This window comes from Marmota monax, unplaced genomic scaffold, assembly GCF_021218885.2.
Source record: "Marmota monax isolate L192 unplaced genomic scaffold, Marmota_monax_Labrador192_F-V1.1 WCK01_AAM20220418_F8-fsc00056, whole genome shotgun sequence".
Taxonomy (NCBI): domain Eukaryota; kingdom Metazoa; phylum Chordata; class Mammalia; order Rodentia; family Sciuridae; genus Marmota; species Marmota monax.
Genome location: NW_026695212.1, coordinates 2,476,716 through 2,502,331, shown reverse-complemented (window position 1 = coordinate 2,502,331; position 25,616 = coordinate 2,476,716). Strand labels below are relative to the sequence as shown.

The 25,616-nt window shown below is 35.6% G+C and overlaps 1 protein-coding gene across 4 annotated transcripts in view; it reads right to left on the bottom strand.

Annotated features, from left to right (window-relative positions):
• Msrb3 (methionine sulfoxide reductase B3) overlaps nt 1-25,034 on the bottom strand; it is a 165,014-nt gene extending 139,980 nt beyond the window's left edge. Inside the window, exons 1-2 of one of the 4 annotated variants that reach the window (XM_046430724.2) lie at nt 24,845-24,984; nt 16,974-17,051 (exon numbers count right to left, since the gene is read on the bottom strand). Coding sequence is in view for 1 of the 4 variants with exons in the window: in XM_046430722.1 (XP_046286678.1) it covers nt 24,845-25,019 (175 nt within the window). In the remaining 3 variants the exon portion in view is untranslated. Of the gene's footprint in view, nt 1-16,973; nt 17,052-24,167; nt 24,187-24,844 lie in introns of those variants that run through there. The other 3 variants (XM_046430722.1, XM_046430723.2, XM_046430725.2) reach the window with 3 other exon arrangements.
• Between the last annotated feature and the right edge of the window lie 582 nt (nt 25,035-25,616).

The window sequence follows — 25,616 nt, the reverse complement described above, 5'->3', positions numbered from 1 at the left end:
CACTTCCTCTTAAGGTCAGGGACAGTATCTTTTTCATCTTTATACCCCAGGACCTGGCACATTACAGCCATTCGTTTTATAGAGTGAAAGACTCATCATGTAAATGACAGTTTCTATGGAATGGGATCATCATTTCCAATGCTAGAGTCTGTCTGCTCAATCTGTTATTTATACAATTACTAGCAGTTTCTATGAAGAGGTGGAAAGTTAAAAATGCAACCTGACTTGAATCCAAAGATAATTCAAATTCTCTGTTATGGTCAAAAATTTTCACTTCTCCATCTTCTTCCCCCAGAATTCCAATACCCCAAAATTCAACTAAAGTTAGTTTGGTAACACTAAAGTTTGTTTTTTCTTTCTACTTTTATCCCTGTAGTTGGATAATAAACTACCAAGGAGAAACGGTATACACAGGGAATCCAGAGAACTCACAAAGTTGATAATTAGCTTCAGAATACATGAGCTGACTGTAACAGTGGGCTTCAAGTGTCAAACCTAAAGGTCAAATACCTTTCCAATAAATGCCAAAGGAATGTCTATATCAGTGGTTTTCCACAAGCTAGTAAAATGTTCCCCCAAAACCGCAGTAACAAACAGAGAGTTGGCAAATTTGAATTTTGTCAAGTAAGGACATTAAAAAAAAAACCTGCAAAACTTTAAATTCATCATATAAGAAAGATTACATTAACACCATCAAGAACTAAGCAATCGAGAGAAAAAATATATTTTTTAATTGTTGTTGTGCTGCAGATTGAACCCAGCGCTTGGTACATGATAGGCAAGGGCTCTACCAATGAGCTATATCTCCAGCCCAAGAACATTCTTTTAATTTATTTATTTAGAATATATTTAGTTTTGTGGAAGAGAAGTTTCATTTTTAGTATTGTTCTCACTAATCTAAATGTATACTATGAAAGTTTTTTTTAATATTTATTTTTTAGGTGTAGATTGACATAACACAATGCCTTTATTTTTATGTTGCTGAGCCACAATCCCAGCCTCTATTTTATTTTTGTATTTCTAGGGTTACCCTTTCTCAAACATTTTGATATCAGGAGCCTTTAGACTCCAGAAAAATTGTCAAGAACTCCAAATACCTTTTGTTTATATAGTTATACCTACCAATATTTACTATATTTGTAATTATAACAGAAAAATTTTAAATATTTGCTGTTGGATTAGAAATAACAACAGTAAATAAAAATAGCTTGAAAATAACTTTTAAGGAACTGTAAAATTTTATTTTTTAAGCTGAAATACATTTACAAAAATGACATTTGGTAAAAAATATCTATATTACCCAAACAACAAATATATATACAATGGGAATTTTTATATTTTGCAAATCTTTTTAATATCTTAACAAAATCTATTTGCAAATCTGTTTAACAGCTTAATAAAATAATTGGATAATCACTTCTACAATCAATCTGATGTGATGATACATTGTTTTGGTTGAAATACATTTGTGAAGAAAATCTAGTAGCTGGAAAAGGGAAGAGTATTTTAATAATAGTTTCAGATAATTGTAGACATTCTTTATCATCACACCAAAGATCAACAAGTGATAGTCTAAAACCATATCAAAGAAATTCTCACACTCATCATATGACTAATGGTGTAACACATTTAAGCTATTTTGAATAGACATACGCTTGCCTAATTTTATGACATCATACAAAGTTCATTTGGAAAGTACTGGTTCACTGGGTTATACAGATCTTTCATATGTTGACACACTTCAACACATGGTAATAAAAAATGATATTCAAGGCTGGGGATGTGGCTCAAGCGGTAGCACACTCGCCTGGCATGCGCGTGGCACTGGGTTCAATCCTCAGCACCACATACAAATAAAGATGTTGTGTCCGCCAAAAACTAAAAAATAAATATTAAAAAAATTCTCTCTCTCTCTCTTTAAAAAAATCATATTCATTAATATCACTACTGATTTCATCGGAAAAGTTTCTAAATAATGAGAAACTATTATGCTTACAATAGTAGATATGTTTTCCAAAAATTTTTAACCTGAAAGCTCACTTTTTCTAATTGACAAAAATAGTGCCAGTGTTTTCCAAGAACCAATTTGCTCATTTTTGAGAAAAATGCCCCCCAAATACCATGGTTTGTCTATCATTCTTTTAAGTAAAATAGTATCTCCAACAATTGCACAAGTGCTTTTCCTGAAGACAACCAGTGTGTTTTAGTACCCAGAAGCACTTTACAAAAATATAGTTTCCATTTCTGCACATAGAATATTAAAAAGATATGTATTCGGTCAACAAAATTTAATAAAATATAAATGTTTGTAATGCATCATCTTAAGTGAAATTACCCTTTTTTCCGACTTATGCAGTGTTGCTGAAAAACAGAATGACAGTGAAATTTGTTGCTTTGTTTCATACTAAGAACCAGCAGGGTTACCCACTCTTGCTTTTGCAACATTAATGAAAACATCCAACAGTGAAAAAAGCAGTTAGTATTAGTATCAAAATAGTTTTGGCTTCATAAATCCTTGAAAGGGTCTCAAAGACTCCAAAGATCCAGTTCACACTTTGGAGAACTGCTTTGACTGCTGGTCTGGTAGGTGGCCTGTCACATAGTAAGTGCACAAATGTTTAAAAGTATTTGTTGAATAAATGAATAACAAATTGAGGAATACATTTACAATTTCTCCCATAACAGTTAGAAAACAACAAATGAAAAATAATATCTACTAGTAGACTTTAGATCCCTTGCCACTTCTGAAGCGATCAGTATATTTCCTATTTCATCATATTAGTGAAAAAATTAAAAATTTTGCAGTATTTTATCAAGCTCAGGAAGACTAGTTATGGCAGATTTCTGAAAGTAACAGAATACTGAAAAACAGTCTTCTCGGTATCACTTTAAGAAATCCACAAAATCATGTCCTGCTAAGGGATAAGAAAAAAAATTATGAATTTATGTTATCTGCAGACAGGGATAATTATTTCATTAATAAGTCCACTCAATATTTACTGAATCCATATCATGTATATGGTACTATTAATTCATGTAATGCCTACCAATGAAAACCTACTAGTATAATAACCAGAAAATCAGAAATGCTTGAGAATAACAGAATTGCATCATTAAATAAGTTTAATAACTAGCCAAAGTCTTAGACACATCTACTACCTTAGAAGTCACCACCTACCAATAGTAAAATATTAGTCATGAGGTATCTTGCTGAAAATTGTATTTAAGTGCCAAAGTTTGAGAACACAATAAAAAACTAGATGGGTTTAGAATTACCTCTAATGTCACTTTCATTTACTAATCTTCTGGAATAGTTTCTTGAATGGGAGAGAAAAGAGTAGAGTTAGATCTAGTACTAGGCACTGAATATCATGTGCAGCCTATACCATCTATTTCACAACCTATAATCAAATCTCCATAGGACTATGTGACTATGTTGCCATTTGTCATGTATATGACAGGGGTAAAAAAGTGAGAGAAACAAATTTTCCATTTTCTAAATAGGAAAAGAGATAAAGAGACTTACCAAAGGCAAAGTCAGATAGCTAGTTTGAAGAAATATAATGTCTATATATTGCAGCATCTACATTTTCTTTATTATTAGGTTCACATAAAAAATAGCTCTGTGGTAGAGCACCTGCCTCCCACATGTGAGGCACTGGGTTCTATCCTCAGCACCACATAAAAATAAATAAACTAAAGATATTGTGTCCATCTACAAATAAAAAAATGGAAAAAAGGTAAGAAATGAACATAAAGAAGTGTATCTAATACTGACAATGCAAGAGTGACACTATGTCCATTGAAAAGGTATACCAATTGTATAACTAAAATAGAATGTAGACAAAAGCTCAACTTCTAATAAAAAATATTTTAACTTTTACATTTACTATTAAATATAAATTTAGTGTTTATATTTATTATAACATATTATGATTTAATATTTTATATTACATATACAGGCCATCTTTTTTCAGAATTTCTTCTTTCATAACTGGATATTATCTGTTAAATAAAATTATAAAAGTAACTACTGGAGAATGATTCATAAACTTCCAAAGAGTGAAACATATACAGGGAGGGGTGAAGATGGTGGCTGCTGCTTCCCATCTCAGGTTCCCCATGTGCAGATTTTTGATGAAAATAAAGCTTAAGCCAGGCATGGTGGTGCACATTTGTAATCCCAGTGATTCAGGAGGTTGAAGCAGAAGAATTGAGAGTTCAAAGCCAGTTTCAGCAGCTTAGTAAGTCTCTAAGTAACACAGTGAGACCCTGTCTCAAAACAAAAAAAAAAATGTGCTGGAGATATGGCTCAGTGGTCATCCCTAGTACCAAATAAATAAATAAAGCTTATAGACTAAAGAAATAAAATAAATAAAAGATGCAAGGCATCAGATGGACTGTTTTGTCTAAAGAAAAACTTGTTAATCCTGGCTAAGTAATCCTATGCCTAGGACTATAAACCAGATATCTAAATCTATTTTAAAAGATATTTTTTGCTGTTTAACTTATCTTTCCCATCCACCTTACAAAACATTTTTAAATTTTATTTTTATTGTTGCATAATTATACATAATTGTTGGATTCACTGCAGTATATGTGTACTTGGACATAATAAAATTTGATCATTTTCATTTCCCGGTACCTCCTTTTGTCCCCTCCTCCTCCCTCCTCTTGGTTCCCTACTTCTACTCTATTGGTCTCCCTTCTACTTTCAGGAGAGCCCCTTTTTTCTTTCTTCTCTCTAAAAACATGTGGCCCTTAACTTTCTGAGTCTGGCTTATTTTGCCTAAATAATGCTCTCTAGTTCCATCCATTTTCCTGTAAATAACATAATTTTGTTCTTCTATATGGCCAAATAAAACTCCATTGTGTATATATACCTCATTCTTTATCCATTGATATGCTGCCTAGGCTGGTTCCATAAGTTGGCAACTGTCAATTTCATTACTATGAACATGGGTATGCATGTATAGCTACAGTAAGCTGTCTTTGATTCTTTTGGATGAATACTTAGGAGTGGTATAGCTGGGTCATATGGGGATTTCATTCCTAGATTTTTGGGTTTTTTTTAGGAACCTCCATACTGATTTCCATAGTGATTATAATAATTTATATTTCCACCAATAGTGTATAAGAGTTTATATTTCTCTGTATCCTCGCCAGAATTTATTGTTATTTGAATTCTTGATGATTGCCATCCTGGAGTAAAATGAAATCACAGTGTAGTTTTGATTTGCATTTCCCTATTAGCTAAAGACACTGAACATTTTTGCATTTGTTCAATTTGTAATTGTAATTGTAATTGTCTGATAAGTTCATCTGAAAATTTATTGAATGGATTATTTGTTGGTTTCTTTCCCTTTTTTTGGTGTTGAGTTTTTTGAGTTCTTTATATATTCTGGATATTAATCCTCTGTCAGAAGAGTAGCAGGTAAGATTTTTCTCCTATTTGGTAGGCTCTCACTTCATGTTTTTTTATTGTTTCTTTGCTACGCAGAAGCTTTTTACTTTGATGTCATCCAATTTCTTAATTTTTGCTATTACTTTCTGGGCTTTAGAAGTGCTATCAAGAAGTCATTGCCTGGGCTGGGGATGTGGCTCAAGCGGTAGCGCGCTCACCTGGCATGCGTGCGGCCCGGGTTCAATCCTCAGCACCACATACAAAACAAAGATGTTGTGTCTGCCGATAACTAAAAAAATAAATATTAAAAATTCTCACTCTCTTTTTAAAAAAAAATCTTAAAAAAAGAAGTCATTGCCTGTACCTACTACTGGAGTGTTTCCCCTGTGTTTTCTACTAGCAGTTGCGAAGTTTCTGGTCTAATTACTAGGTTTTTGACACATTTTGAGTTGACTTTTGCACAAGGTGAGAGATAGGGATCTAGTTTCATTCTTGTATATATGAATATCCAGTCTTCCAAGCACCATTTGTTTAAAAGGTTGTCTTTTCTTCAATGTATGTTTTTAGCATCTTTGTTAAGGATCACATGACTGTATCTGTGTGGGTTTGTCTTTGTGTCTTCTATGGTGTTCCTTTGGTCTATGTGTCTGTTTTCATGCCGGTATCATGATGTATTTGTCAACATATCTCAGTAGTATAATTTTAAATCAGATACTGAAATGCCTACAGTATTACTCTTTTCACTCAGAACTGCCTAGGCTATTCTGAATATTTTGCTCTCCCATATGAATTTTAGGACTGTTTCTGTGAAGAATATTATTGATATTTTGATGGAGATTGCAATTGAATCTGTGGATCACTTTTGGTAACATGGCCATTTTAACAGTATTAATTCTGCCTACCCATGAACATGGGAGACCTTTCTATTTTCTAGCAACTTCTTTCATTTCTTTTTTCATTGTTCTGTAGCTTTTGCTGCAGTGGTCTTTTATCTCTTCAGTTAGCCTTATTCTGCTTTATTTATTTATTTATTTTGAGGATTTTACAAATGGAACAGTTTTCCTGATTTCTTTCTTAGTGGACTCATTCTTGGTGTTCAAAAAAGCTATCAATTTTTGTATGTTGATTTTGTATTTGGCTATTTTGCTGGATTTGTTTATCAGCTCTAGAAGTCTTCTGTTGGAATGTTTAGGATCTTCTACGTGTAGGATCACCTCATTACAGTGAGAAGATCACCTCTTTACAGTGATAATTTGACTTCTTCCTTTCCTATTTGTATCTTTTTATTCCCTTCTCTTGTTTAACTGCTCTGTGTAAAATTTAAAGCACTATATTGATTAGGAATGATAAAAGTAGACATCTTTGTCTTGTTCCTGATTTTAGAAAGAATGCTTCCAGTTTTTCCCCATTCAAGGCTTTGGGTTTGTCATGTGTAGCCTTTATAATGTTGAGGTTAAGTTCCTTCTATCCCTAATTTTATTGGGGTTGTTATTATGAATGACTGCTAAATTTTGTCAAAAGCTTTTTCTGCATATATTGAGGTAATCAGGTGATTTCTGTCTTTGGTTCTATTTACATTGACTGATTTGTATATATCAAACCCTCCTTGCATCCCTGGAACAAAACCAACTTGATCATGATGTATACTTTTTGTAATGTGTTATTGAATTCTATTTCCTAGTATCTTGTTAAGGATTTTTGCATCTATGCTCATCAAGGATACTGATCTATAGTTTTATTTCCTACATGTGCTCTTATCCGGTTTTAGTATCAGGTTTCAACTTGGTTCAATTTTGGTAGGGTGTATATATCTTGGTATGCATCCCTTTCTTCTAGATTTTCTACTTTATTGGGACATAAGTTTTCAAAATAGTCCCTAGTGATCCTCTAGATTTCCATAATGTCTGTTGTGATATCTTCTTTTTCCATCTCTAATTTTATTAAGTTGGGTCTTCTTTCACTAAGAAATAATTTTAATGAGTTAAATATAAGCCCTAAGACATGTCCTTAAATCATATTTAAAATATTACAATCAGAACTTTGTCACCATTCTAGGAATAGAAAGTTTCAGCACTGGAAATTGCAAATAAATGTTTGTTATATCAGAATTTTAGCAACCATCCCTCCAAGTTAACTTTCTATTGCAGAAAATAAGAAATTTGATCTGATATAGTATATAACAGAGAAATTTTACAAAATGAACCTCACCAAAAAGTAAATCTTTGTGACCTCTATCAACTACTTGACAAGTATTGGTCTTGAGAGGGGTAAGTCCAAAAGAAGTTCATAAAGTGAAAGAATAAAATATTTTGCATATTCTTTCTACTTTGTCCTACTATGGTTTTCTTTATTAATTAAATCATGTTTTTAAATGAACCTAAATACTCCACATATACTCCAAACTATTTTTCTTATCCCAAACTCAATTCAATTATTTCTTTATTTCTTCACTAATTTATTATTCTTTCTGTATTCCTAATTATGTTTAAAAAGGACTCCCATTTACCCAAATGAAACCACAAAGCTGAAAGTCACCTTGATTCTCTTCTAATGACCATTATATCCAAACAACACTAAGTACTATCTTTATTTCCAAGAGGGTACTCAAATACACCTTTTCATCTCTCGTCAGATTATGTGCCTCTTACTGCCCACAATCTGATTTCCTCCACATGTAACCAAAAGCCCTGCATGCTGGCTCTAACAGTGCTATAACCCAATCTAACATACTTCATGGCTCATTAACACCTACAGGGAAAAATTCAATCTATCCTGCCATTTAAGACCTACTTGGTTTCTTTCTTTTCCTATGTCTACTTTAATCCTCCATACAACCTAGTATACTCTTATGTTCCATGCACTCTCTTATCCTTACTTTTTCTCTAGTACCTCACACAAAGCCTAGCCCCTAGTAGAAATTCAATATGTATTTACTGAACAAATAAATATTGACAATAACCAACTACTTTTTATAGTTTCCCATACATCTTTTATAACCTCACCATACCACTTATATCCTCTATATTATATACAGAATGCATTCATATTTAACTTTGAAGCCCAATTTAGACATCATTCCTATAGGCAGGAAATTGTGTACATATCATTTATATAAAGTTTATATTTAGGTATCATTTCCCTCACAAGGATCTCCCATTTCCTTCTCGCCATTCCTTCTATTAGAAAAAGAATGTATTTCTCCTCTGCACTACTTTATATTTCAGCACTTCTATTACTATAATGTATTACTGCAGCTAGAATTTTAGGTTTACAAATCTGCCTATCTTATAAGCTCCTTAAGAGTATTCAGTGGGCTGGGTGTGGTGGCACATGACTATAATCCCAGCAACTCAAGAGTCTGAGGCAGGAGGTTCGCAAGTTCAAAGCCAGCCTCAGCAAAAGTATGACATTAAGCAACTCAGTGAGACATTGTCTCTAAATAAAATACAAAAACGGGCTGGGAATGTGGCTCAGTGTTTGAGTGCTCTGAGTTCAATCCTTGGTATCCCCCCACCCCCAAAAAAAGAATATTTGGTGGGATTTCATCTCCATAAAATAAAGGCTCAATAAATGTTTTAATATAACTGAACTCAAATGTTTTCCCTATATTTGTACAAAGTGTCCTAGTGCCCATAGAACTAGTCCTATATTTCTGTTTATACAGCATGGTATACAGGAACTGCATTCAAATTCTGACTCAATCAGCTGAATAATCTTGAAAAATTAGTTACCCTCTAAAATCCTCAGTTTTAGGCCTGAGGATGTGGCTCAGTGACAGAGTGCTTGCCTAGTGAACATGAAGCCCTGGGTTCAATCCTCAGGACTGCAACAAATAAATAAATAAATAAACAAAATCCTCGGTTTCCTAAAGATCTGTCTCCTTCCCTGCACAATGTAGATCATAACACTTACTTCATTAAGCTTCAGAAAGATTAAATGAGATATTTTTTAAAAAGCTATCTAGCAGTGGATTTTATTTCCCCCACTGAATAACAAAAGAGGAGGTATAAGAAAGAGAGAGTTGGAGAATTTAGTTTCGTTTTGGACAGAGTAAGAATAAGGTGAGTATCTAACAGATAACTCAATTGAGATACGTTTTTCCAGGGCTGAGGATGTGACATGGTGGGAGAGCACTTTACCAAGCATGTGTAAAACCCTGGGTTCAATCCCCAGTACCATTAATAAAAATATGTATATATTTTTTCCATTTAAGCAATTATGTTTTAGGAATTTCAGAAAAACCATTATCTTTGAGAAGAAGGAAAAACTTCAAATTTTGCATCAACTGTTTTAATCAGGGTGACCTAACTTTATACATACATGAGGCATGTACACTAATAAGAGGAATTTGACAAAATAAACTTTGGGTCAATTTCAATTTGAACCGTCCAACAGGAGTTATAAATTATCATTGCCATTCAACTAAAACTGGCAAAATTACTCACTTTCATTCAAAGATAAACTGTTCAAGGACTTGCCCATCATGGAGGCACATACCTGTAATTCCTACTACTCAGGAGGCCAAAGCAGGAGGATGGCAAGTTTGAGGCCATCCTGGGCAACTTAACAAGATCCTGTCTCAAAATAACTTATTTTTAAGAAAGGGATGCATGGAGCAGCTCAGTGGTACAGTGCTTACCTAGCCTGAGTGTACCCTGGATTTAATTCCCAGTATGGAAAAGAAAGAAACAAGCAAACAAAACCTGTTTAAGGACTTATAATTTTACATTATAACCCTGATAATTATATATACTATTTGAATACCCAGAAAGAACCCTGGGAGTGGCACTAATTTGTTAACTGAATGCCAGTACATTCTATCATTACAGATTCTTCTTCTGTATAGAATGCTAGCAACTTTTTTATATTCCATAATTACAATATTATTTACATTCAGGTTATTCTCGAAGAACTTTCCAGCCTCCTAATTATCAAATTATGCCTTTTAAAAATTCTCTTATCAATTCAATGTTGTTTTGCAAGGGAAAGTTAACATGGTATATAATATTCTTTATTAAATTACCTAAGATAACAGAGGAGCTCAGGAAATAAAACATGCATACATCCTTCCCTACCAAAAAAAAAAAAAAAGACATCAACTCAAGGATGTACCCTTGTTAAACAAGGTATGTACCAAAATATTCTTACAGGGACTGGAGTTGTGGCTCAGTGGTAGAGCACTTGCCTGACATATGTTAGCCCCTGGGTTCGATCCTTAGCACCACATATAAATAAATAAAATAAAAGATCCATTTACAACTAAAAAATATTTTTAAAAATATCCTTACAGATGGAAAAATTAAGATAAAAAGGTAGGCGGTAATAACTGCATACCATAGATGTTACATGATAAAATGAAAAGGACAAAAATAATCCTTAAAAAGGGAGAATGTATAATATAAAAATAACAATAATCAACAATAATCATTTTGAACTAAGGTCACTTTCATTAATAAAGGAGAGCAGAGAAAAACAAAAGGATCTTAAGTTTTTTCTGTAGAAAAGGGTCAAATGCTGTTGTATTTTTTTAGGGAAATAATCAGATTAAGTAAAGCTCAGCAACGTTTTTAAGGTCACAGAAACTAAATTCCTATAAAAGATAAAAACAAATAAAACACAAAAACCATATGACAAAAGACTGAAAACCAAGGCAAAAATATCACAAAAGAGCATAAAATAACAGGTCAAAGAATGTCATCAAATATGTTCATCCCATAAAACATAAATAATTTAAATGTGCCTATTAAAAATAATGACTCTTATAAAGCGTTACAAAATGAATGGTATAGAGGGATTTTTTAAAAAGAGAGAGAAAAAGACTGCTCATACATGTGCACACCCATGAAGACAAAAGGGGCAATATAAATAAATACCTTCCAGAAGAGAACTTATGTTTTCCTTCAATCAGATTTTATCAGTTCCTCTCAAAACGGTGAATAGACTATAAAAAACATATAAGACCTATATCATCCTGGAAACTAAAAAAGAATAAAACTCACTTTGAAAAACTTTGAACTGCAGAAAGAAATACTGAAGAAAAGGCAACCCCTAACTCATCTAATTCATGACCGTTGTCCCTGCAAGTTAGAGGAACAGAGTCCAGCAAATTCCCACCAGGATTCTAAACAGGAGAAGGAAAAGCCAGCAAGATAATCTACAAGGTTTGGAAAGCTTAGCAACCAGCACATGATTGCTAAGCTATGTCTACGTGTGTGGCTACAAAGGTAAAGCTCAGCAATGCTCAACTCTGGCAAGGACTTCCGACAGTGGATGCTACCTCACATAGGTAGGAAGGACATGAAAAAGACAGCATATCCTTAAGTACTAGGGTCACTGCCCTGCAAACTCTGGGTGGCATTCCAATCAGAGATAAGAAACTTCAACACCAAGAAAGTATCTTCAGAACCATCTGCAGCCCTCATGCTACTTTCCTCCTCTCCACTCAGAGGCCACTGGAGCTCTGAGAGTGAATCTAGGGTAATTCTAAACTTTTCTATTCTACCCTTTTGTAATTCTGAGTGACTAAGACAAATGCACACCCAACTCAGAAGGTCTCCAATTCCCCAAACTGGACAAGCCTGTGTTGTACTCATTCCTTGTTCTATTTAACAAGCAGATGCAGGGGACAAAGTGAAAAAAGATAACATGGTCCCTGGAAGTTATGGTTAGTGAAAATGAAAGACATTACTAGGAAATGCAATAAAGATTACATAGAGGTAGAGAATAAATAAAGATCCTAAATAACAGAGGAAGAGAGGGGGGCATGAGAAAGGTGTTCTAGAAGAAATAACACTGAAACTAAGAATAACTGTTAAGACTTACACCCAGTTTAAGAAGGAGGAGAGAAGTATTCCAAACAAAGAGAAAGATATACAGTGGTCCCAAATTAAGATCATAGCTCATTGAAGCTCCTCTTCTCAACAAGAGCAGTGTGGCTGAAAAATGTAAGGAAGGAGTGAAAGGGGAGATGATGGTGCTGACAGAAACAAATCTTGTGCCGCAGTCTGGCTGGGCACAAAATAACCAGGAGGTCACGAGCCACTTGTAGGTTCAAACAGGAACTACTTTATTGCCAGAACCCCACGGGAACACCACCGGAACTCAACCGAAACTCTGTGAGAACCAACAGGAACTCCGCAAGAACTCAACGGGAACTCAAAAGTAGCGGGCACCCGAGGTAGCAGGAGCCGCCTTATTGCCGGACAGCAGAGGTTTATATACACAACTGAATACACAGCTTGTTTCAATTTAGCATCATCCAGTTACAGCAATCAGTCATTATCTTAATAATTATACACAGCTTAACTTAATTATCATCATCTTAATGGCTCGCTGGCGTTACTTCTCAACCACTCCTTCTGGCAAAATGCCAGGCGCCATCTTGACTTGGTTGTGGCTCTCAACAATCTTGAAAAATTATAAGTATTTAGAACTTCACCCTAAGAAGAAAGGGAACTAACCAAAGGACAGTGACATGATCAGATTTGCAAATTAAATAATGAAGATGATAAAAATGGACAGGAATAGCATAAGACCAAAGGTAGTGATTCTAATTAGGAGACTTACAGAAAACTGGGCAAGTGGTGGACCATTTACTAAGCTAGAGAACAAAGAGGAAAGGCTTAAGTTCAGGTTGAAAAAGAAGTTCCATTTTTGACATGTTTAAGGCACCTTAGACAGTCCTCCAGGTAGAGATGATAGAGAAGTATGTGGATGTATGGGCTATAGTTTAGGGTAGAGAACTAACAGATAGACATAGCGGGTGGGTAATTACATGCAGATAGAACTGAAGCTCAAAAGTAAATAATGTTGTATAAGAATATGTATTAAATTAGAAAAAAAATGCCAGAGCCTTGAGGAACACATGGAGGTAAGCTGAAAAGAACTAGCGAAAAAGACCAAGAAAAAACAATGGTCAGAGATGGGAAAGTATTGTCCCAGAATGACAAAGATGATGATGATGATGATATTAACACTGTGAATTAACTCTGTGGAAGATGATGTGCTAAGTAATCCACATTTATTCTTTCACTTAATGGTTACAACAGCCTATGTGTGATAGGTATGATCTTATTTCCATTCTACAAGAACCTGAGTCACAGTCAATCTAATTAATTTTTGCCTAAGATTGCACATCTAACAATACCAATGCTATTAGAAACTACTGAATCCACTGAGTTTAATGATATGAGCACCATAAGTGGCTTCAACCAAAGCAATTTCAGTAGAATATGAATGGTTCTTCTATCTTCCTTAAATCCTATGCCCAATCAATCAGCAAGGTTTCAGTTCTGGCACCACCATCCTGGCCCAACCATTATCAACTCACCAGCCCAACCCTAAACATTTGTCTGATTCTATTCTCAACCCCTATGTTACATTCTCCATACAGCATGCAGAGTGTGTATTTGAAAATGCAAATCAGATCTCCTCATTGCCTACTTAAAACCCCCAACTGCTTCTTCTATCATACAACATACTATCTATACACCTCATATGATCTTAAAGTCCCATGTGATCTGGCCCACTTCTTGACTCTCAACTCCAATCATACTCTTTCTCTTACTACAAAATGATCTTCTTGCTCTTTCTACAACAGGACATAGCAGCTCTAAAGTGGATAGAAAAGCCTCTGAGAATGAGGCCTGTGTCACTCTGATTCATGTTGTGTCCCCTGAGATTAGACAAGTCAGTACCTGACATGGAAGAGGGCTAAATACATATTTTTAGATGGAGGGCAGATAAAGAGAGATAGCAAGGACATAAACAACTTATAGAATAGCTTGATCATATTGGATGTTGGGTTGAACAAGCTTTTTGTTTGTTTTAAAGATGAGAGAAATTTGAGCACATTTAAATAAGGGATATTAGGAAAGTATGCAAGAGCTTGGAAAAACTTAAAGACATCAAAAAACAGCATGTAAGAGAAAAATATAATTAATTAGCTACTTTAGGAAATATAAAAGCTTTTCAAGAAAGTCATGATACAAACGTATTTTATTTCTGAATGCCAATGTGTTTCTTCTTCTGAAATTTGAGGGTCTTGGGTCAAACTGGTAGTTTCCAATCGCTATCAAGAACTTTCTTTTATTTAACCATTTTCCTTTTGTAATCTCCCCTTGTAATTTCACAATGAAAGTGATTAGCAATTAATAAAATAAGTATTACAAAGTTCAAGATGATTACTGATTCATCTAAGACCATACAAATGTTTATAAAAATAGAATGCTGCTGCGAAAATATAAAGAAACTGGCCCAAACAAGCAAAAGAAATCAAGGAACTCAAGTCTAAACCACAGACCAAAAATTAAAAACAGAAAAAATTTCAAATTATGAAAAAGGTATATTTTTCTTTTTAATTAGGAAAAAACACAATGATAAATCCTGTAGAATCAAACAAATTTGTATAAAATGAAAGATTGCAAATAAACCTGGGGAGAAGAGGAGGAATGGAAAAAGGGAGATGTTGATGAAAGAATACAAAATTTCAGTTGGACTGGAGTAATAAGTTTTATGGTTAATGTCACAGTTAATAATAATCATTGTATAATTAAAACATGTTAAAAGAATAGATTTTTAAAGTCTTCACCATAAAAAATAAATTGGTGAGGTGATGGAAATATTAATCAGCTTGCCTAAATCTTTCTACAATGTATACCATATATTAAGACATCACATCATACCCCCATAATTATATATAATTATTATTTGATAATTAAGATTGATTTAATAAAAATTTTATAATTTAAAAAAGAAAATCATGTTCTAACCATGAAGCAAATTAAACTGTGGCATGACTTCGAGCAACAGGTGTTGTTCGTGCAGGAGAACCCAATTGAACATCGCGTGAGAGCCATTTCCTTTTTAATGTCCTAGCAAGGTTTTTAATACCTTAAAAAGTTAAATGGGAAAAAAAGAAAAGACTACATCGGAGTCAAATAGTGAAATGATAAAAGCATGGCATTCGTAGCCAGACTGCCTAGTTTAACTCATGGTCATACAAATTACTGAACATCTCTGTGCTTTTAGTCCCTAATATTTTTTCCCTATGCTTTATCATGATGAAAAGTAAAATCTGTACCTCCTTGGCAAATTTTCACCAACATTCAATGAGTTGATACATGTAAATATAAATGCTTAAAACAGTATCTGAAACACAGTAACGTGAGTATTTGCTATGATTTTATCACAATTATCATCACTATTATTATTGTTACTTACTATAGAGATGATAAAGCTTAAAAGCAACAGAAGAAAATGCAAAGATTTGACTTGATAGGAAAATACAAGAATCCGACTCAACAAATGTGCAAGAAGCATAAATAAATTAAAAGTAGAAAAACATGGATAATAAAAGAAATGCTGATTTAATGAAAAATGAATTCTACACAGCAATACAGATGGCAAAAATAATACTATATGGGAAAAGCAAGCTACAGAAGATATACAGTAGGTAATACCATCTCTCTAAAGTTCTAATGCATGCAAAACTGAACAATGTAATATGCAGAGATTCATCCATAGTAAAAGCATAGAGCAAGAGTTTATCAGGTATCATTAAATAAAAATCACAAAATGTAGGACTGCGGGTACCTCTGAGCAGAAGGAAGAATGTGACTGACAAAAATCACAGAGGCAGCTTTAGCATTCTATTCTGAAGCTGGTGAGAGCAGCCTAATTTTTTAAAACATCATTTTTTATTCCTTATATGTACATTTTATATCTGTTGAATGAAGTATTTTATGATTAAAAAAGACAAAAAACTTAACAATAAATTTTAAAGGCAAGAAAACATACTTTTTGCCTGTCAATAAAACATTTTTTCTTTAAAGCTCATAGTGAAGATTTATTTTTTCAATCTTTACTTTCAAATCTTTAAAATCAAGATTAAGCAGTGCTAAGAGTTAAATATATTTCTAAGATGGTCAAAGGCAAATTCCACTGGTAGTATACCTTTGTTAAAAGAGGACTTTTTCATCTGAGATATATTTTCAAGCATAGACAAGTAATTACTGGCTATGTATACAGAATAACAGACATGATTTCTGGTGCTTAATGCCATTATTTCAGATGGGATATTCAATATGATACCTGTAGTATAGTATAATCTATCATTTAAATAAATACTAAATTTTTAAGAGGGTTATGTAACTGCCTGTAGATCAAATTACTGGACACACTAGGCTATAAAGTACAAACAGATCTTAGAGAGCATTTGTAGTTAGTTCAACAAAATAGCTTGTGCAACTTGAACAAAACATAACAAGAAAAAGAGAATTTTATAATTAACTAATCATATTATTTTCATTAAAAATTATGGAAGCTATTGGAGACTTTTAGACAATTCAGATCTGACAGAATCTTAAACAAAAAGTAACACCAGGTATTACCTAGTCTAATTCATTCATTTTGCAGATATTAAAACCAAGACACTTAAGATAAGAACAGGTCTAGGAAAACCCAATCTCCCAATTCACCACCCAGTGTTCTTCTTATGCCTGATTCCCTTGCAACCTGATCATGAACACAGGATGCAAATAATCAAATGAACTTGCAATTTCTCACATACCTCTATTTATAGACAAACATCCTCTGTCCTCAACCCATTCTCTTCCTGGAAGGCAGCCTGAGTTGAAGGCATATTCATCTACCAAAAAAATCAGAAACAAGGACTATGGTGCACTTTTATCTTTTGCTTTCAATTACTGTGAAACTAGCAATCCAAGACCACTCATGGCCTCTCACGCATTGTCGTGTCTAATCCCCTGGATGATGTCCAGAGAGATATGTCTGTACTTTTTCTCAATTACACACCACTAATTTAAGTATCCATCTATAATAGGCATTATACAGTTTCCCCCTAAGCCCTACCAAACCAAAATTCTCTGACCACCAAACAAAATAAAAATAAAAAAGAAAGAATAAACATAAAATGTAGGACTCTTGATTTATGCAAGGACTGTACTGATTTTCTTTTAATAGACTCTACCATGCACCATAGTCCTATTTTCAATAATGGCTTAAGTTTAACACGTATACTGAAGGATTTTTTTTTTTGCTTTAAATAAAAAGAAGAAACTACAAGGATTCATCATATAATTTATAGTACTAGAAGACAGTTACGTTATGGTCATAGCAGTAACAGCTGTAGGTATGTATGTATGTATATGCAAATAATCTTCTAAATTTCACCTTAAAAATCTCTCTACAGTCCTAGGAATGATGCTCATACACTTGAAAATGCAATTTTTTAAATTTTTTTAAAATATATTTTTAGTTGTTGATAGACCTTTATTTTATTTATTTATTTATATGCAGTGCTGAGAAACGAACCCAGTGCCTCACACATGCTGGCCAAGCGATCTACAGCTGAGCTACAACTCCAGCCCCAAAATGCAATTTTTAAAGTATTTGTATACTGTATTTGACTTCTAATCCCTGAGACTGTTCAGTAGGCCAATCAGCATAAAACATATTGCATGCTATAAAATAAGCATTAGGTGTTGTAAGAGTATATTTAGGAGCTTCCAGTAATTCCAAAATTTCAGTTATGGCTGACATTTTCAAACAAAAACTCTCCCCCACATTCTAAAGCAAATGATAATGAGCCACTGGAAGTCAAAGCCAGAACTTCCCTGAGAGTATCTATAAAACAAGAATTCAATGGCTGTCTGTAGACTAAGTCATAATTTCTATATATGTGCACTTTCCAAACAAATGCTTTCATATTTTTTTAAAAATGCAAGTCAAAGTTTTATAGTAGTTGTTATGTACTTTCTCAGTGAAGAGCTACTAAAAGCACAACTACTAGCATTTGAGAGAGTTCTTATATATTTTTTTTAATTTAGCAAGTCAGAAATTACTCTATGCCATACATAATACTCTATGCCATACATAAATGTGTCACTTTAGACAAATGTTATGAACAATGTACTATTTTTAGAAACTGAGGATCAAGATATATGATTGGTTTAGAAGCTGAACTCTGAGAACACTTTATGCCATTCTTAATTCTGTTTCACCTGTAGTCATCTCCATGTTTTATAAATATCTATAATCTGTCTAAATGAAGGCTCTCATAAGATAAATTTCCCCAGCTTACCTTCAGGTCCTAAAGTTTCCAAATCAGCACATATTTGGGTAACTCAATTATACAAATGCAGATAACAATGCTGTTCCAAACTATCACATCCAAGTGTCAGAGGTTACCAAGTGTCAGAGGTTATCGTATGATGGCCAGTGTGGCCAACTCAAGTGTACAGGATACTTGTACAGGAGACATTTAAAGAGATAACACAAGCAACGTGTTCTGTTTTATTTTAACAAAAAAAAGGGGGGGGGGAGAGAAATAATTTTTATCATAATTTTTTGTTTTTTAAGATTAGGAACTTGTCAACAATTATCTTATGGTTAAGAACCTGACCCTGACAACAAAAAGTGCCCATAAAAGACTTCTCAAGTACACAGGGTACTCCATCTGCTGGAAATCACATCTTCACATTTTGTCTATTCTTGGGGAAGAGAAAGGGAGGAACGAGGAGGAGTGTGAGACAGAATATGTATTCAGCACTAACTGAATGACTTGCAGGAAGTCCAAATTATAGAAAGAAACAAGGTTTTGTGATGATGAAAACAACTAAGGAATCCGTTCTTTATCTTAACAAAGTTGAGATGCCATGGAAGGAGGGTTAGTCAAGAAAGTAGCAGCAACAATCTTGTACTTTGGTAAGGTCATTCTGGGTACAGTATCCTTTATTCAATTTTTCCCACATATTATTTGTAGAATTAAAAAACAATGTTCCTTAAACAAAGAAAGCTCAAGGACAGAATGCCAGAAGTTGAGTGAACATCTTGTAAAGGCAGATCAAAGGGCCTAGGATGTAGCTAATAGGTAGAGCACTTGCCTAGGTTCAAGTTCCAGAACCAAAAGAAAGAAAGGAAAGAAAGAAAAAACAAAACAAAAAAAAAAGAAAAACGTAAAGCCAGATCAAATTCTATCTTCTTTGTAATGTTTTTCCTGTACCCTTCCTCTTACTTCAGCCAACTAATGCTCTCTTCCTATCTTTATTTTTAAACCTCCTTACTCATACATGTTTTATTTCTAGCCCAAAATCTCTCCAAGTTCCAATCCCACACCATCTGATTCTACTACACATTTCCATATAAATGTCCTACCAGCACTTCAAACAGGAGATCTAAAACAAAACATTTCTACCCTACCCACAAACCTGAGTTCACACTCTTTCAATCAACCAGTCTTAACATCTTATCATCATCCTTTACTCATCCCTTGTTTCCCAATATCCAACTAATTGTTTATTTGTTTAATGTGCTTCAGCAATACTTCTCCAACCCCATACCTACTGCTCTAGTTCAGGTGTTCTTTGATCAAAACATTTACAACACTTTTTTATTCATCCCCTGGTTTCTTTCCAATTCAATTCATTCTCTGAATTATTAGATAATACAACCTATAATTCAACTCCAATTATGACTTTTCAAGGATCAAGAAACTTCAATTTCATTCCTTACTAAATAAATCCAAATTCCTTGGTCTAGCATTAAAAGGTTTCCATGTTCTAAGTCAAACCAAAGTTTCTTTTACTTTGTCTTCTTGCTATTCCTTTTTAAATATGCTCAAATTTTTTTTCTATGCCTGCTCTCTGTCTAATCTGGTAAATAAATGTCAGGTGCTCTACAAAAGTTTACTCCCTTTCATATAAGTGTGCTACATGCTCCCTCCCTGTACCATTTTAATTGACAGGAAAACATCCCATCATTCTATATATTTGATCTTCACAATGAAAATCAGAATGTTCATGGGAAAGCCTGTAAAATCTAAGAAACAGACTATAAAAGAAAAGCACTGTGACTGAGTTCCAATGTCAAAGGAAAATGGTAGTAGCAAGTAAGATGTCACAAAAGTATCAGAATATCTGAAAAAGTAAAAATCAATACAACCTGAATCAGGGCTGGGGTTGTGGCTAAGCGGTAGAGAACCTAGCACGTACGAGGCTCTGAGTTCAATCTCGGCACCACATAAAATAAATAAAATAAAGGTACTGCATCCAACTACAACAAAAAAGTAAATATTTTAAAAATATATAACCTGAGACAACTGATCCTGAGCCTTATCCAAAGTCAGTGATTCACTGGACTACAGGAATTTAGTCTAATGAAGAAGATTAATACATATAGACTAAATTATAACACAGTGGTAAAAGTTGTGCCAACCAAGGTATAAACTGTTATAGAAAATGTATAAAATGTATAGGAAATTATAAATTCTACAAGATGAGGAAGGCTTCACAAAACACCATCTGAAAGAAGTCTTAAGGACTTCAATCTGATAGAATAGTTGCAGGCCACAGGAATAGCCTAAACTGATGAATTCTTGGTCCCTGAACTATTTCTAAGAATATCTCTAATTACATTAGTTTAAATCAATTTATCCTAAAAAGCTATTTGAGTTTGGCATTTTATCTAGTAAACTCCTGAAAATATGCAGATGATTATCTGCAGAATGGATTAGTTGCTATCAGACAGGATTTTCCTGCCTCAGTTGCATGCCAAGTTTATAATTCCTAAATGTGGTGCTAATCTCAGTCTACTCCCCAGAAGCTTCTTTCCTCTTCAGTGTTACTACAATAATGTGAAGTGCACTAAGGTCCTAGGATTTCACTGACAATGTCACACAGTTCCATACACATTTCAGTCAAGAACAAATGATTCATTTTAAGGACTAATACCTCCATGATGTAAAATGTAATAAGGTATATGCAAACCATCTACACGTACTACATACTGTAGATAACTCCAGAATTAGAAGAAACGTTAGGAAAAATCTAGATCAACCATATGACCCAAAGTGTCTACCATTCTCTTCCTCTCAGAAATTTAAGATCAGTGCTCAATAATTTAATCTCTCCTTGTGCTTGGAGTCAAGGAGCTGCTGAATAGCCACATTCAAATATCAAAAACAACAAACATAAAAGACATAAATAAAAAAGGTCAGCTAAGAGAAAATAAAGATGCAAGGAGAGATAAGACTATAGACAGGGAATGTTCCATGTTTTCAAATCCCTGGTCCCAGGCCCCACCTGATAAGGTCTGTCTGAACTTGGCTTCCAGTAGTCTTCCAACAAATTCCTTTCTTCCTTCCTTCTTTTTGCTAAAACTTGTTCAAGTTCATTTCTGTTACTTGCAAGGGAAACTTAAATGAGGCAACAACCAAAATTTTCCATAAAGTCAACTGACTGATTTTTACTGGTCTATGTTTTTTATAGTTTCTTTTTTTCTTTAATTCTATTCCTTCCTTAAAAACCACAAGTAGACTTTGATATACTATACAAATGAATATGTGAACAGGGATCAGAGCCTTTGCTAAGCATTTCGAAAGGAAAATGCATTATTCCCAGGAAACAGAAAACAATAGAACATTTAAATTAAAAACAAAAACCTTAAGTTATCTGTACAACAATAAGAAATGTTACCTAATAAATGGCCAATTAATTAGCTGATCACCCTCCTCTGCAAAGGTAACTTAATTCTGAATAAATCAGACAGGTAGATTGATCCACTTCAGTCTTCTGTGGATCAAAAGGTGATACCCCAACATAGGTCATTTCATTTGGAATGCTTCCAGCTAACTAGCCACAGCCTTCTCAACCACAGAAGGTTTGGGAGCTCTCTGATGGTGTCCCTAACCTGAACCCCAAAACCAAAATTGAATATCAAAATGATGTTAGGGCCTGAACTTTACTATCCACAAAGAGCAATCGGGAATTTATCCTATAACATAACTAGCACTTTGTACTAGTAGATGAAGAGAAGAAAGTAATCGAAGTTTAATACTAAGGACTCTGTGTGTATGAAGACAATCTTGAGGCAGAATTGAGCTCCCCAAAGCTCTATGCACACCCATCAGATCTAACTACAGTTAGACCAGCTTAACAAGTATAACAAGTCAGAAACTGACAATCAGAAGTTTGAACCAGATATGGTGGGTGGCTCTGCAGGGTTAAATAAACAAAAACAATATTATAGGATCCTGGAGTCAGAAGAGACACGGACACTATACCCAGCTTCATCATTTTACAGAGAAGGAAGCTAAACTCTGGAACTAAATTCATCAACCAAATCTCTAACTGTAATACATTAGACAGTTGAGAATAAAATCAAAGGGATTGTGACCAGTTTATGATAGAACTAAAAAGTATTATTTCCTAAGGTTGCTTTTGGATGATTTAGAATCTATGCTCAATAATTTAGTCTCTCCTTGTGCTTAATAAATACATATTAGAATAAACATGTATTAGAAAACTAATGAATCCTACTTTGCAGATAATCTTTGCATATTATCATTACTTGAGTAAAACAGTAAGGATTTCTGACTTAAGAGGTTAACATTTTAGTTATAATATTGAAATAAGCACCTTGAAAGAGTAAAAATAATAAGTTGATTTGAAATGTAAAAGTTTTATGTTGCAACCTTGGGGATGAGCAATATAGACACTGTAAAAAAGTTAAAATCTAGATGGCTAAAAGCTACTTATTTTAAAATAAGAAAAAATTCCAGACATTCACAAAAGGCCCTAGTAAAAGTCACCAAAAATTAGACTGATACACCAGTTGGGACCAAAATTAAAAGAATCTATGTTTAAAAGATCCAAATATAAACTTGTTAAAAATTACTGGCAAGGGGGCACATAGCAGTGGATTTGGGTCATCAAGGGCTATTTTACCAAAATTATTAGGTAAGTCAACAAACTGAGGTGCGCGCATGTGCACGCGTGAGCACACACACAGCATACATATATTTCCTACAACACAATCCACTCTTTTTTTTTTAAGAGAGAGAGAGATTTTTTTTAATATTTATTTTTCAGTTTTCTGTGGACACATCTTTTCATTTCATTTTTATGTGGTGCTGAGAATTGAACCCAGCGCCCCGCGCATGCCAGGCGAGCATGTTACTGCTTGAGCCACATCCCCAGCCCACAATCCACTTTTTATCAGCCAGCACAGTATTTTTTAGAAGGCCATTGATAAAATGAGAAATTAGAACCTGTTGTTTGCCAAGAAGTGCTATCCCAAAACAAACATGAAACTGATATCATTGCTTATATTAGTATTTATAAGCTGCACATTTAATAGTTAAATATTGTAAATATCTGCCATTAATTCTAATTGACAGTTTTATATGTTCTAGGAACAGTGAAGATTGTTATACATAAAATTATCTTATAAAATCTATTTTGCTGCCTATGCTGCAAATGAAAATAGGATACTAAACCAGAGAATATAATCTATGTTTAGAAGAGTCAGCTTTCAACTAATTAATGTGTCCTACTTAGCCAAATCTTATTTTGACAGCTTAGTCTATTGATGACAAAAACAAAAGCAAACTGAAATCTCCTAAATAATCTCAGCTCTCAGGAACTGTAAATTTCTGTTCTTCCCATTCCAGACAAAATAGAGAACCAAGAAGCTTTGACGGCTAGTTTACTCATCACAAAAGAAAGAATTCACGCAATTTCACATTTACCTTAATTCCTCCTCAGTATTTTGTACATGCTTTGAAGAAAATTATCTTTTAAAACCCTTACAGTTACGACTTAATGGCTTCTAGCCTTAAACCTAATAAGGTAGAATGAGGACTTTACATTCATAGTTTGACTTGAAACAGTTCAGTGTAAAACTTAAAAAAAAAAAAAAAGACTTAAATGCTTTTTTCCGTTTAAAAACAAAACAAAACTGGTACCTGGCAAACTCGGGGATCTCTGCGATTTTTGGCCTATGAGATGCCAGCCGGGCCCGCGGGAGACTGGCCCAGCGGCGCAGGAGGCACGGAGGGAGGGCAGCGGCGCGGAGCCCGCGGGGGCGCTCCTCCGCGCCGCTCCCCGTCCGCCCCCGCCCGCCCGACGCCCCACTCCACAGCGTGATACGCGGCGGTGGCCTGGGCCTGGCCGGCTTGTTCCCACGCCCAGGGCCCGTTATCTGGGCGGCGACGCCCACGGGGCCAACTTGCGCAGAGTAGGGGGCTCCGGGATAGTCCCCTATCCCGGCCGCGGGCTCCGCGCCCCTCCCTCGCCACTCGCCGCTGTGGGGCCAGACCCCTCCCTCGGGCCCGCGCCGGGAAAGAGCCTCCCGCAGGCTCAGGTTCGCTCTGGGCATGGGGTAAGGTGTCAGCTCGGCGGCCAGGCGCCTTCCGTCGGCGGGGGAACGCTGGTCAGCCTTGACCTCCTTCCAGTCAGCCCCTCACAGCCCGGGAGGGGCGCAACCTTCCCTCGCCCCTCCTAGGCTCGGGAAGGGGGTGTCCCTGCCAGAGGCTGAGGGGCGCAACCGGCGCTCGGAGGAGACCCGCCTTCGGGTCACACCCTAACTTGGTAGGGTCGGGTGGGAGGGGTGAGGCGAGGTGGGAAGGAAGACTGAACTTACCAGACTGCGCGGTTGCCCGCTCCGCGACCGCTGCCAGGCAAAGGCAGAGGCAGAGCGAGAGGGGGCGCGGGAGGGTCCACCGCGCGCTCATCGAAAGGCCAGGGAGCCGCCGCCGCTGTCCGAGCCTGCTCCTCCCTCCCCGGCTCCGGGCGACGGACGGGGCGGCGGGAGGCATGACGGGAAATTCCTGGGCACGGGCAGCCGAGTCCAAATATGAGCATAGGAGATGAGCGAGGGAGGACCGGGGAGCGCGCCGGCCGCGGACGGGGCCCGCTGCCCGGGCTTCGGCGGCCGCCAACTCCCGCCTCCAAGGCATCCAGCCGCCGTGCGCGAGCGGAAGGTGGGATTCCCCCTGCCCGGGAACATCTCTTCCAACTTTGGGGCCCAAGAGCAGAGCCCAGCACCCCACCCGACCCTTTTCAAGGTTCTGAGAGTCCTATACGACTGGGAAAAGGAGAAAACTATGTAGGGAGTGGACCGTGAGACAGTGACCTAGAGGAAGACCTGTCAGGGCTTGACAACCTTGGTAGTGAGGGGATAAAAAAATTCTGGCAATTACTATGTATGGGAAGGTAAGGCAGGAGCGGCATGGCCAGGTTGGGAATATCACTTAGTTGGTAGAGCACTTGCTTAGCATGTGTAAAGGCCTGGGTTCAATGCCCAGCACCACAAAAGAGAAACTGGATTTTTAAAAGTTAGGAGGAACAAAAAGGAAGCTGTGTTGCCATTTAAAATATCCTCATAAGTATTCTATACATACAGAACAAGCATT